Raw genomic sequence first — 10,651 nt, 5'->3', positions numbered from 1 at the left:
AGTTGGAGACTGGGCAGTTGGGGATATGGTGTGTAGTAGGGCAGTGGACAGAGCACTGGACTAGAATGTGGAAAGCTGGGCTCTGCCTCCCGGGTGAGCTGGCAGAGGGGCTCCCTGGGCCTTTGTCCTTCCCTCCACTTCACACTGTCCCCCACTTTGTACAGCGTGGTGGAGGGACAGAGGATGTGTCAGGGCATAAGAGGTGAGGGGACACAGGCTGGGCAGCCCCTCCAACAGGGAAAACGGTCGCGAGCAGGTAACGGCGCGCGCGCGCCCCGCCAGGGACCACCGCGCTACCGTTTATGTAGTAGCGCGCGCGCCATCGCGTCACGCGCTCGGCTCTGTGTCAGGTGGCGGTAAGAGAGAACGACCGCTCCTTGTGCGCCTGCGCGGAGGGCGTGGCCCCCCTGGGAGAGTCTGCGGGGAAGGGGGCGAGCCCGTCGCCGTGGTTCGGCTCCTACTTGCTGCTCAGGGTGGGGACCCTGCAGCCTCTAGGCAGGGAGAGGCCCGGGCAGACGGAGGGGAGCGAGCGAGCGCGAGCGGCCCGAGGCGGCGGCGGCGGCGGCGGCTCCCGGGCCGGGGCAGGATGGTGTTCGAGTCGCTGGTCGTGGACGTTCTGAACCGGTTCCTGGGCGACTACGTGGTGAACCTGGACAGCTCCCAGCTCAGCCTGGGCATCTGGGGAGGTAACGAGAACCCGGCCGCCGCTGCCCGCGGGGCGCCAGGGCACTGCCCGGCCCCCCTTCATACCCCCACCCCGCGGAGCAGGCCCCTTCTCGCCCTCGGGACCGGGCGCCTGGCCCGCTACGGACAGGGTCCCTTCCCCCCGGGGGCTCTCGGCAGCGCTGATCTCCTGGAAGTGTTTGGGGGCGGGCGGGGCCGGGGCTGCTGCGCAACCCACGCGCTGTCGTCCCGGGGTGTGGCCTGCTCCCCGCGCTGAGCCGGGCCCGCTGCCAGCTGTGCTCGCCTCGGCTCCGTCTCCTTTCGGAGGGTGAAGGGACGCTGCCGGTTAAGGATGAGAGCTTCTGTCTGGGGAGGGCGACGCTGTTGTTCAGCCCAACGCGACTAATGGGAAGAGAGCCAAGAAAAACGTTCTCGTGTGTAAAAAGAAAAGGAGGACTTGTGGCACCTTAGAGACTAACAAATTTATTAGAGCATAAGCTTTCGTGAGCCACGAAAGCTTATGCTCTAATAAATTTGTTAGTCTCTAAGGTGCCACAAGTCCTCCTTTTCTTTTTGCGAATACAGACTAACACGGCTGCTACTCTGAAACCTGTTCTCGTGTGTGGCTTTGACAGCACTTAGATAGAGCCGTGTCCATCGTTACAGTTCGTGTCCCCTGTTCCTGTGTCACGTTACTGCAAAACCAGGAAATTGTGACTGCAGAAGTAGCGAAATGGGGGTGGGGTTCTTTAGGAAGAAAGGCAATATCTGAAACTACTTAACTTTCTTTAAAGAGATCGTGCAATCTTAGTATTGGTGTCTCAGTTTGGCCGAAAACTTTTGAAAGCAGCTCTTGGCATCCAAGACCAATGTACCCTTTAAAAACTCTGAAAGAAAGTTGCATTTTAAACACTCCCCGTGCACAGTTTAAAACCTAAACTGGTGAAGTATTCAGAACCTGAAAGTGAAACTGCCTGTGAATAAAAGTGAATTAGACTTGATTGAATTTTCATTATCCAAGGATAGAGAAAAACAGGTAACAGTGTTAAATTTAATATGGTTTCAAATTTAGTTACAGAAAGTGAAAAGAGAAAACAGTTTTACTATAAGCAGATAATTTGTTAAGGATCTATAAAAAGTTGTATTATTTTTCTGCTTCAACATATAAACACAGTGTGGAAGGTTTTATTAATTTGTTTGGCTTTTATTTCTTTTTACCTAAAATTTATCAGGAATGGCAAGTATGGTCTTTCCTACTTTTTTTTTGGAGGACCTAGTGCAGAGGTGGGGGTGTGGTCAGGGATTGGGAGTGTGGATAGGGGTTGGGGCAGTCAGAGGGCGAGTAATGGGGTTGGATGGGGCAGTGGTCCCAGGGGGGCAGTCAGGAATGAGGGGAGGTGTTGAATGGTGTAGCAGGGGGCAGTCAGCGGTGGGGGATTGAGGGTGGTTACGGGACAGGGAGCAAGGGGTAGTGGATGGGGTAGGAGTCCTGGGGGGGCCATCAGGGAACAGGGGGATTTGGATTTGGAGCAGGAGTCGCAGGGGAGGTGTCAGGGGGTGAGAAACAGGGGGGTCGGATAGGAGGCGGGGGCAGGGCCACGCCTGGCTGTTTGGGGAGACGCAGCCTCCCCTGCCCTCCATACAATTTTGGAAACCCGATGTGGCCCTCAGCCAAAAAAGTGTGCCCGCCCCAACCTAGTGGATGTCTGTCTGAAAACATTGTAACCAACTACCTCTTGTCCAAGGTAGGTTTAAGCCTATGTGAGCTGTGGTATACAGAAACAGGTAGTGTGAGTAGCAGTGATGACCACACCACAAGCCCTGAAGGTGTGGCTTCACACCTGTAGTTGCTCCAGCTGCTGGAGCTACTTAGGCATCTGGGCTCACTCAAATGGCATGCATGCAGGAATCACAAAATAAACAGAACCTTTACTCCCAGTGTAGCTGGGGAAAGGGAGTCCAGTAAAGTAGCAAACAAGTCATATATATGTGCGCGTGCACACAGATAAGGTGGGTGAGGTAATGTACTTTATTGGACCATCTTCTGTTTTGGTGAAAGAGAAAAGTTTTTGAGTTTAAATAGAGCAAGCTTAAAAACTTGTCACTTTCACAAACAGAAGTTGGTCCAGTAAGGATATTACCTCACCCATCTTGTTTCTCTAATATCCTGGAAGCAGCATCCGTGTGTGCACAAGCACGCAAAAAAGTCAGTTAATAACATGCTTTGTGGTTCTATATCAGCCTGAATCCCCACTGGCCCCCTTGTGTCTCTGGAGCATGCGCACATTCTGAGACGGTCCTTCTCAGCTAGGGATTTTCATGTCTCTAGGGCCAAGGCTTCCTTCTTGAAGCCCTTCCTTATTCAGAGCCCCATCTGACCCAGGCCTTCACATGTTTGGGCCAGATTACAGGAGCTTTCCTTGATCCCCTCAGGACCAGGACAGTCCTGCGTCTCTCCAGTTTATCTTGATGGCTTGTGTATCCATTTCCACTCGTGGGATGATTTTACTGGCTGAGGAAAAGGGATTCAACTCTCTGTGAAAACTTCTCTCTCTGATGAGTCCTAAAGTTGCAACAACTCAGTTCCCTGCTGGAGAGAAAGAATGGACCTTGAAAGGACCATTGCTAGCATATTTGTTGTATGTGTACCTTAATTGGAAGGACTGAGTTATTGAATCTTCAGTAAAGATGTCATGTTTCCAGAATATTAATTGCTCACATTGTTGTTTCATTAGTTCTCCAGTTGTTGTACAGGAAGACAAGACCTGAATTTCTAATATAAAAAACTTGTAAAAACTTTCAGCTGCTCCTCTGTGTCACAGAGGGTAGAAGCTAATTTTTTTCCCCTTTGTAGGATATCTTTAAGACTTCCCCTGGCTGTTTAATACAAACAATATTGTGCTGAATCTAAATTAACTAGATTTTTCTGCACTAAATGGAAATTGGTATCTTTCCCTATGGAAGGCGGTTTTGAGATTGGGCTGTAACATAATGGCATGTAAAACCTCACTTACTTTTTCCCACTTCCCTTGGAAGGGACACAGTTCTACAATCTAACAATTTAAATTGTAGCTTTTGTTTTGGAATATTCTGTAAAAATCTTCTTTGCTTACTTTCATACTTTTGTAATAAGTTTATCTTTCCTCGATATTTACATACTTGACAATGCTATGCTTTCTCATAATGGGTTATTTAAGTTTGGTTCTTTTTAATTTTTTAATCAAATCCCTCTGGCCCTTATTCAATTTGGTGCATGAAAAGTGGGTTTTACCCTGCAGATTAATTTTTCTGATAGCATCGCTCCCAGAACTGTACTGAGTAATCTGTGACACTGTTGAAACGGCATCAGAGAAGGTTGATTTTCCCCGGTCCACAAGGTGGTGCAGTTGTGGCATATGCAACCCAAAACATATCTTTCATATTTTGCATTACAGTGGAGTTGCATCTTACGCGAGGGTTAGGTTCTAAAGTCAGTGCGTAAGGCGAAAATCGCGTGTAGTCAAAATTACCCTTGAAAATCCCTTAAATCGCAAACCGGAGTTCTGCAGGGTGGCTGGGGCATTGTCTACGATCAGCAACACTTTAAAGTCAAGTCCTTTCTCTTTGAGGTACAGTTTGACCTCTGGAATAAAATGCTTATGGAACCAATCCAGAAATTGTATTTAAATAATGCTGCCGTCACCCAAGCCTTTTTATTTGATTGCCAGAACACAGGCAGGAGATTTTTTGTTCTTGCCTTTTAGGGCACGGGGATTTGCAGCCCTGTAGAGCAAGCCTGGCTTTGTTAAATGCCCAGCCGCATTGCCACAAGACAACACAGTCACATGGTCTTTAGCTGCTTTGAAGCCAGGGGCTTGTCTTTCTGATTTCGAAGTGTAAGTGTGGTTGGTCATTTTTTTTCCAGAAGAGCCCAGCCTAGTCAGCATTAAAAACTTGTTTCGGAAGATAGCCATTGCCTTCTATGATTTTCTTTAATTGTTCGGGGTAGGCTTTTGCTGCCTCTTCATTGGCAGATGCAGCTTCACCAGTAGTGTGCACGTTTTTGAGGTTGAAGCGGTTCCTAAAACTGTTAGGCCAACCTTGGCTGGCTTTGAATTCCTTCTCATCAGAAGGCTGTCCCTCTTTGGCGGAAGGTTTCAACAGCCCATAGAGGCTGTCTACACTACCTGCTGGATCGGCGGACAGCGATCGATCCAGCAGGGATCAATTTATTGCATCTAGTGTAGATGTGATAAATTGACCCCCAAGTGCTCTCCCATCGACTCCTGAACTCTGCCGCCACGAGAGGCGCAGGCAGAGTCGGTGGGGGAGCGGCAACAGTCAACTCACCATAGTGAAGACACTGCTGTGAGTAGATCTAAGTACGTCGACTTCAGCTCCGTTATTCACGGAGCTGAAGTTGCGTAACTTAGATCGATTCCCCCCGCCCCCTGAGCGCATATAGTTGAATTTGTGTAAGTTAAATGCACGTATGATGCGACTCATCTGTATAATTTAGCCTTTCATTCCAGAAGATCTCAAAGACTTTGCAAAATATATATACTTTTCCCATTCAGATGTCACCATTTCTGCAGTAAAGGGTGGCAGTCAGTCAACACGCCTCCCCCCCACCATCTTATAAAGCCATGGATCTCTAATGACGAATTCACCTTTTGTCCTATTTCCAAACTAATGTTATGGAACTCAGTTCTTTCACCTTAGAGGAATGAAAGCTTTTTGCCTTAATATTGAAAACAAATAACAAATTTGCTGCTTACAGTCTCTTGTATTACTACTTTCAAAGTACAGTATCTTAATCCTGATAAATATATTTGCTTTGGATATTTGTCAAGTGAACCAGCTTGCATGGTTTCATATGAATTTTAAGTGACACCTAGATAATTGCACAATGATGTAACAGTGAAATTCTTCTGGTCAGGGTAACTATAGTGTCTTTGACCCTTGTATTAGAGCATTACTTTTGTGAACTTCATGTCCATCTTAAACTTTAAATAAAATTTTTAGTCTCTGAAAGGTGAAATATGCTAACTTCAATCTTCCAAATGTTGCACTGAGCAAAGTAGTTGCAACTTATTTTAATTTTGTTTAATTATACTCCTTATAATTTTGTTTAATTATATTCCTTTAACATAAGAACATAAAACTGGCCATCCTGGATCAGACCAGTGATCCTTATAGCCAAGTATCCTGTCTTCCTGTGGTGGCCAGTGCCATATTCTTCAGAGGTAATGAGCAGATCAGGACAATTGTCAAGTGATCCATCCCCTGTTGTCCAGTTCCAGCTTCTGGCAGTCAGACCTTCAGGGACACACACAACATGTGGGTTGCATCCCTGACTGTCTTGGCCAATAGCCATTGATGGACCTGTCCTCCATGAAAATGTCTAATTCTTTTTTGAACTCAGTTACACTTTTGGCCTCCCTAACGTCCTCTGGCAATGAGTTCCACAGGTTGACTGTGCATTGTATGAAGAAGTACTTCCTTATGTTTGTTTTAAACCTTCTGCTTATTAATTTCAATGGGTTCTTGTATTATGTGAAAAGGTAAATAACACTTCCGTATTTATTGTCTCCACAAGAATAGGATTCATGATTTTACAGATCTCTATCATATCCCTTCTTAATCATCTCTCTCCTAATCTGAACAGTCCATTTTTTAATCTCTTTATATGGAAGCTGTTCTATACCCCAGTCATTTTATTGCCCTTTCCATACCTTTTCCAATTTTAATATCCTTTTTTTGAGATGATGCAACGGGAACTATATGCAGTATTCAGAATTTTTTTTTCCAGGTGTCTGGCTGGTGGCTCTTGGCCACAAGCTCAGGGTCTAATTGATTGCCATATTTGGGGTTGGGAAGGAATTTTCCCCCAGGGTTAGATTGGTAGAGACCCTGGTGGGTTTTCGCCTTCCTCTGCAGCATGGGTCATGGATCACTTGCAGGTTTAACTCTTGTAAATGGTGGTTTTTCTGTAACGTGAAGTCTTTAAATCAGGATTTGAGGACTTCAGTAACTCAGTCAGAGGTTAGAGCAGAGGTGGGCAAACTACGGCCCTTGGGCCACATCAGGCCTGCGGGACCGTCCTGCCCTGCCCCTGAGCTCCTGGCCTGGGAGGCTAACTCCTGGCCCCTCCCCTACTGTTCCCCCTCCCATGTAGCTACGCCTGCTGCGAGCTCCTGCCACTCTGAGCGGCATGGTAAGGGGGTGGTGGCGGTGTGCGCGGTGGTGGAGGGGTTGGGTAGGGGGTTCCGGGGGACAGTCGGGACAGGGAGCAGTTGGATGGGGCGGTGGTTCTGGGGCAGTCGGGGAACAGGGGGGGTTGGGAGGGGAACAAGGTGTGGGAGTCCCGGAGGGGCCTGTCAGGGGTGGGGGTGTAGATAGGTCGGGGCAGTCAGAGGACAGGGAGTGGGAGGGTTAAATGGGGGTGGGGTGGTTTGGGGCAGGGGTCCCAGGATGGGGCAGTCAGGGGACAAGGAGCAGGGGAGTTGGATGGGGCAAATGGGGGTGGGGGCCAGGCAATTTGTGGAGGCATAGCCTTCCCTACCTGGCCCTCCATACAGTTTCACACTCTGATGTGGCCTTCGGGCCAAAAAGTTTGCCCACCCCTGGGCTAGAGATATGTTACAGGAGTGGGTGTGTCAAGTTCTATGGGCTGTAATGTGCAGAAGATCGGACTTGAATGATCATGATGGTCCCTCCTGACCGTAAAGTCTGAGGTCTGGGCGTATCATGGATTTATAGTGGCATTATGCTATTTCTATCCTATTTTCCATAGGCACGGACTCCATGTGTGCTCTGGGGCTGGAGCACCCATGGGGAAAAATTAGCCAAGCTCCCCACTCCTCGCCTCCTCCTCCCCCATTCCCCGAGCGCGCTGCATCCCTGCTCCTCCCCCTCCTTCCCAGCGATTCTCGCCCCCCACTGCCTAACACAGCTGTTTGGTAGCGCTTAGGACTTCCCAGGAGGGAGGGGGAGGAGGGGGGATGCGGTGTACTCAGGGGAGGAGGTGGAGAAGAGGCAGGGCAGGGGCAGGGACTTGGGGGAAGAGGATGGAATGGGGGTGGGAAGGGGAAGGGGTCGAAGTGGGAAAAGGGGGGGGGCGGGGACTTTGGGGAAGGAGTGGAAAGGGCGGTGCAGGGGCGGGGGTCAAACACCCACTGGGCAGAGGGGAAGTCGGCGCCTATGCTATTATCTATCCCTTTCTTCATGGTTCCTAGCATTCTGTTGGCTTTTTTTTTGACTACTGCTCCGCATTGAGCAGATGTTTTTGGAGAATTAGTCACAATGATTCAAAGGTTTTCTTGAGTGGTAACAGCTAATTTGGACCCCATCATTTTGTATGTATAGCTGAGATTATGTTTTCCAATATGCATTACTTTGCAGTCACCAATATTGAATTTTATTTGTCATTTTGTTGCCCTGAGTAATGGGGTCTTCAAACCCTATATTAAGCATAGATAGGGCTGGAGAGAGGGGAAGGAGGAGAGTCTCTTCTGTTTATAAGCAAGCACCTTTATCACAATCCCATGCAGCTCCCAATCATGGAGGGAGGCACCCACAGCTGCCACCAACAGAGGAAACAAGGCCTGCTATAGAGGGGAGAGTACAGAGAAGGAAAGGGAGGCATAAGAGCCTGGGATAGTGATTGGATGACAGACCTGTACCAGGCTGCCTCCAAGAAAACAGCCAGAAGACTGAAGGAGACTGCAAGCACAAAAAGTAAAGGGCTAGCAGACTTAATTGGAGGTGAGGGTCCAGTAATTGACCTGAGAGCAGACTATGGAGGGTCAGTCAGGAGAAGCTAAGACACCTTCAAGAGACCATAAGAGAGATGGTGACACCTAGTTTTGTGATGTCTCTTTGTAACTTTTTGTAGTCAGCTTTGGACTTAACTGTCTTGAGTAATTTTATATCATCTACAAACTTTACCACCTTACTCTTTACCCTCTTTTCCAGATCATTTATGAATATGTTGAAAACCATGGGTTCCAGTACAGATTCATTGGGGATCCAGCTGTTTACCCCTCTCCACAGTGGAAAATTGACCATTTATTTCTACCCTTTGTTTCGTATCTCTTAACCAGTTACTGATCCATGAGAGGATCTTCCCTCTAATCCCATGACTGTATAGTTATCTTAAGAGCCTTTGGTGTGGGACCTTGTCCGATTCTTTCTGAAAGTTCGGGTACACTATATCAACTGGATCACCCTTTCCACGTTTTTGACTTTCTCAAAGGATTCTTTTAAATAGATGGATGAGGCACGATTTCCTTTTACAAAAGCCATGTTGACTCTTCCCTAACACATTGTGTTCAGCTATGTGTTGGATAATTGTTTTCTTTTAACAAAGTCATTTTGAATTGTAATATTGCCCTCCAAAGTGCTAGCAACCTCTTGCAGCTGGGTGTCATCAGCAGATTCTGTAAGCATACTCTCCACTTATTTATCCAAGTCATTAATGAAAATATTGAATGAGTCCGGACTCAGGGCAGACCCTTTGGGACCCTATTAGATATGTCCTCCCCGGTATGACAGCAAACTACTGATAACTACTTTTTGAGTACAATCTTTCAACTAGTTGTGCACCTACCTTATAGTAATTTTATTTAGCCAACATTTCCCTAGTTTGCTTAAGAGAATGTCATGTGGGACAGTCAAGTCTTACTAAAATCAAGATATCCTGTCTACAAGTTTCTCCCATTCACTAGACCAGTACCCTATCAAAGAAGGAAATTAGTTTGCATGATTTGTTCTTGACAGATCCAATATTGGCATATATTTATAACTCTATTATTCTCGAGGTACTTACAAACTGATAATTTCAACGATATTTTGCCTGGTACAAGTTAGTCTTACTGGCCTGTAATTGCCAGTATTGCCTCTGGAGCCTTTTTAAAAATCTGGTGTTACATTAGGTATCCTCCAGTCATTTGGTGCAGAAGCCGATTTAAGCGACAGGTTACATACTGCAGTTGTTGGATGACACTGAGAGATGTGGCATCCTCTGTTGACTAGTAAAAATAGACAACAGTCTCGTACAGTACAAGACAGACTAAAAGAAAAATGCCTTTTTAACTTTAGGTTGCCATTATGCATAGATGTATATGGAGGAGCATAAATGTAAAACCAACAAACGCTTGAAGTGATGGAAAGTAGATAAATATTCAAATACACTAACAGTTCATACAGTCTCTTACTAAATATACACATTTGAAATGGTGACATCTCTTCAGTGAAGATTCAGCATTTTTACCAGAGCCCTGCAGTGAAGTGTCATTACCTGGTTTTAGTATATGTGTAAAATGTTGTTTAGAAGATTTATGGGTGAATTATGAGGCACAAGTACTTCAAACTAAATTGCATATGTCAAACCAAATAAAAACCTTTTTTGATGGCTTTCTTGTTTACTTGACAATGAACAAAATTCCATAAACTGTAGTGCATCTCTAGTCACTGGCAAGCTACTGATCTACTTTATATGTATGTAGTTGTGCAGCACAGCAAATTCTTCTTCATGGGGCCTCTGCATAATCCTATTTGTGGTATATAGTGTTCCTGGTGTCGAGCTGTGATATATTTCTAGCCAGAAATGTCCATTTGTGCCACTCGGCCTCCCTCTGCAGAAGATTTCGAGAGCATAAAGGGGGCAGTGGCCTCAACTGCCTTTCAGTTGCTTTTTAGTTGCTGAAGATGCAGTGAGCTTGAGTTGCACAGTGTCCTCAGCGCTTGCCTCATCTGTTTCTTTGTTTTGATTCTGCCCTTTGTGGGCTATTTTCTTTTTAGTTTCACAGATTTAGTACTTTTCCTCAGATTGAAGTATAAAGCAAAATGAACCGTGCTGAAAGTACAAATTCAGAAGGTATAATAAACTTTGTGTGGAGATGAATATTGTTCTTTGGGCCTGATGGAAATGCTGTCTGACACTAAAGTCTATTGGTTGCAAATGGTGTTGCACAGATGTGCAGCTCAGTAAAGACTCTAGTTAATG

At 46.4% G+C, this 10,651-nt stretch overlaps 1 protein-coding gene across 1 annotated transcript in view; it reads left to right on the top strand.

Annotated features, from left to right (window-relative positions):
• The first annotated feature begins 334 nt into the window (after window positions 1–334).
• The window catches only part of VPS13A (vacuolar protein sorting 13 homolog A), a 259,167-nt gene continuing 248,850 nt past the window's right edge, over window positions 335–10,651 (top strand). Inside the window, 1 exon segment of the mRNA XM_038402638.2 lies at window positions 335–686. Within this exon segment, the coding sequence (XP_038258566.1) occupies window positions 587–686 (100 nt within the window). The 5' untranslated portion in view covers window positions 335–586.

The sequence above is a fragment of the Dermochelys coriacea genome, chromosome 5, assembly GCF_009764565.3.
Source record: "Dermochelys coriacea isolate rDerCor1 chromosome 5, rDerCor1.pri.v4, whole genome shotgun sequence".
Lineage (NCBI taxonomy): Eukaryota > Metazoa > Chordata > Testudines > Dermochelyidae > Dermochelys > Dermochelys coriacea.
The sequence above is the reverse complement of the archived record's forward strand: the minus strand, read 5'-3'. Positions and strand labels throughout refer to the sequence as shown.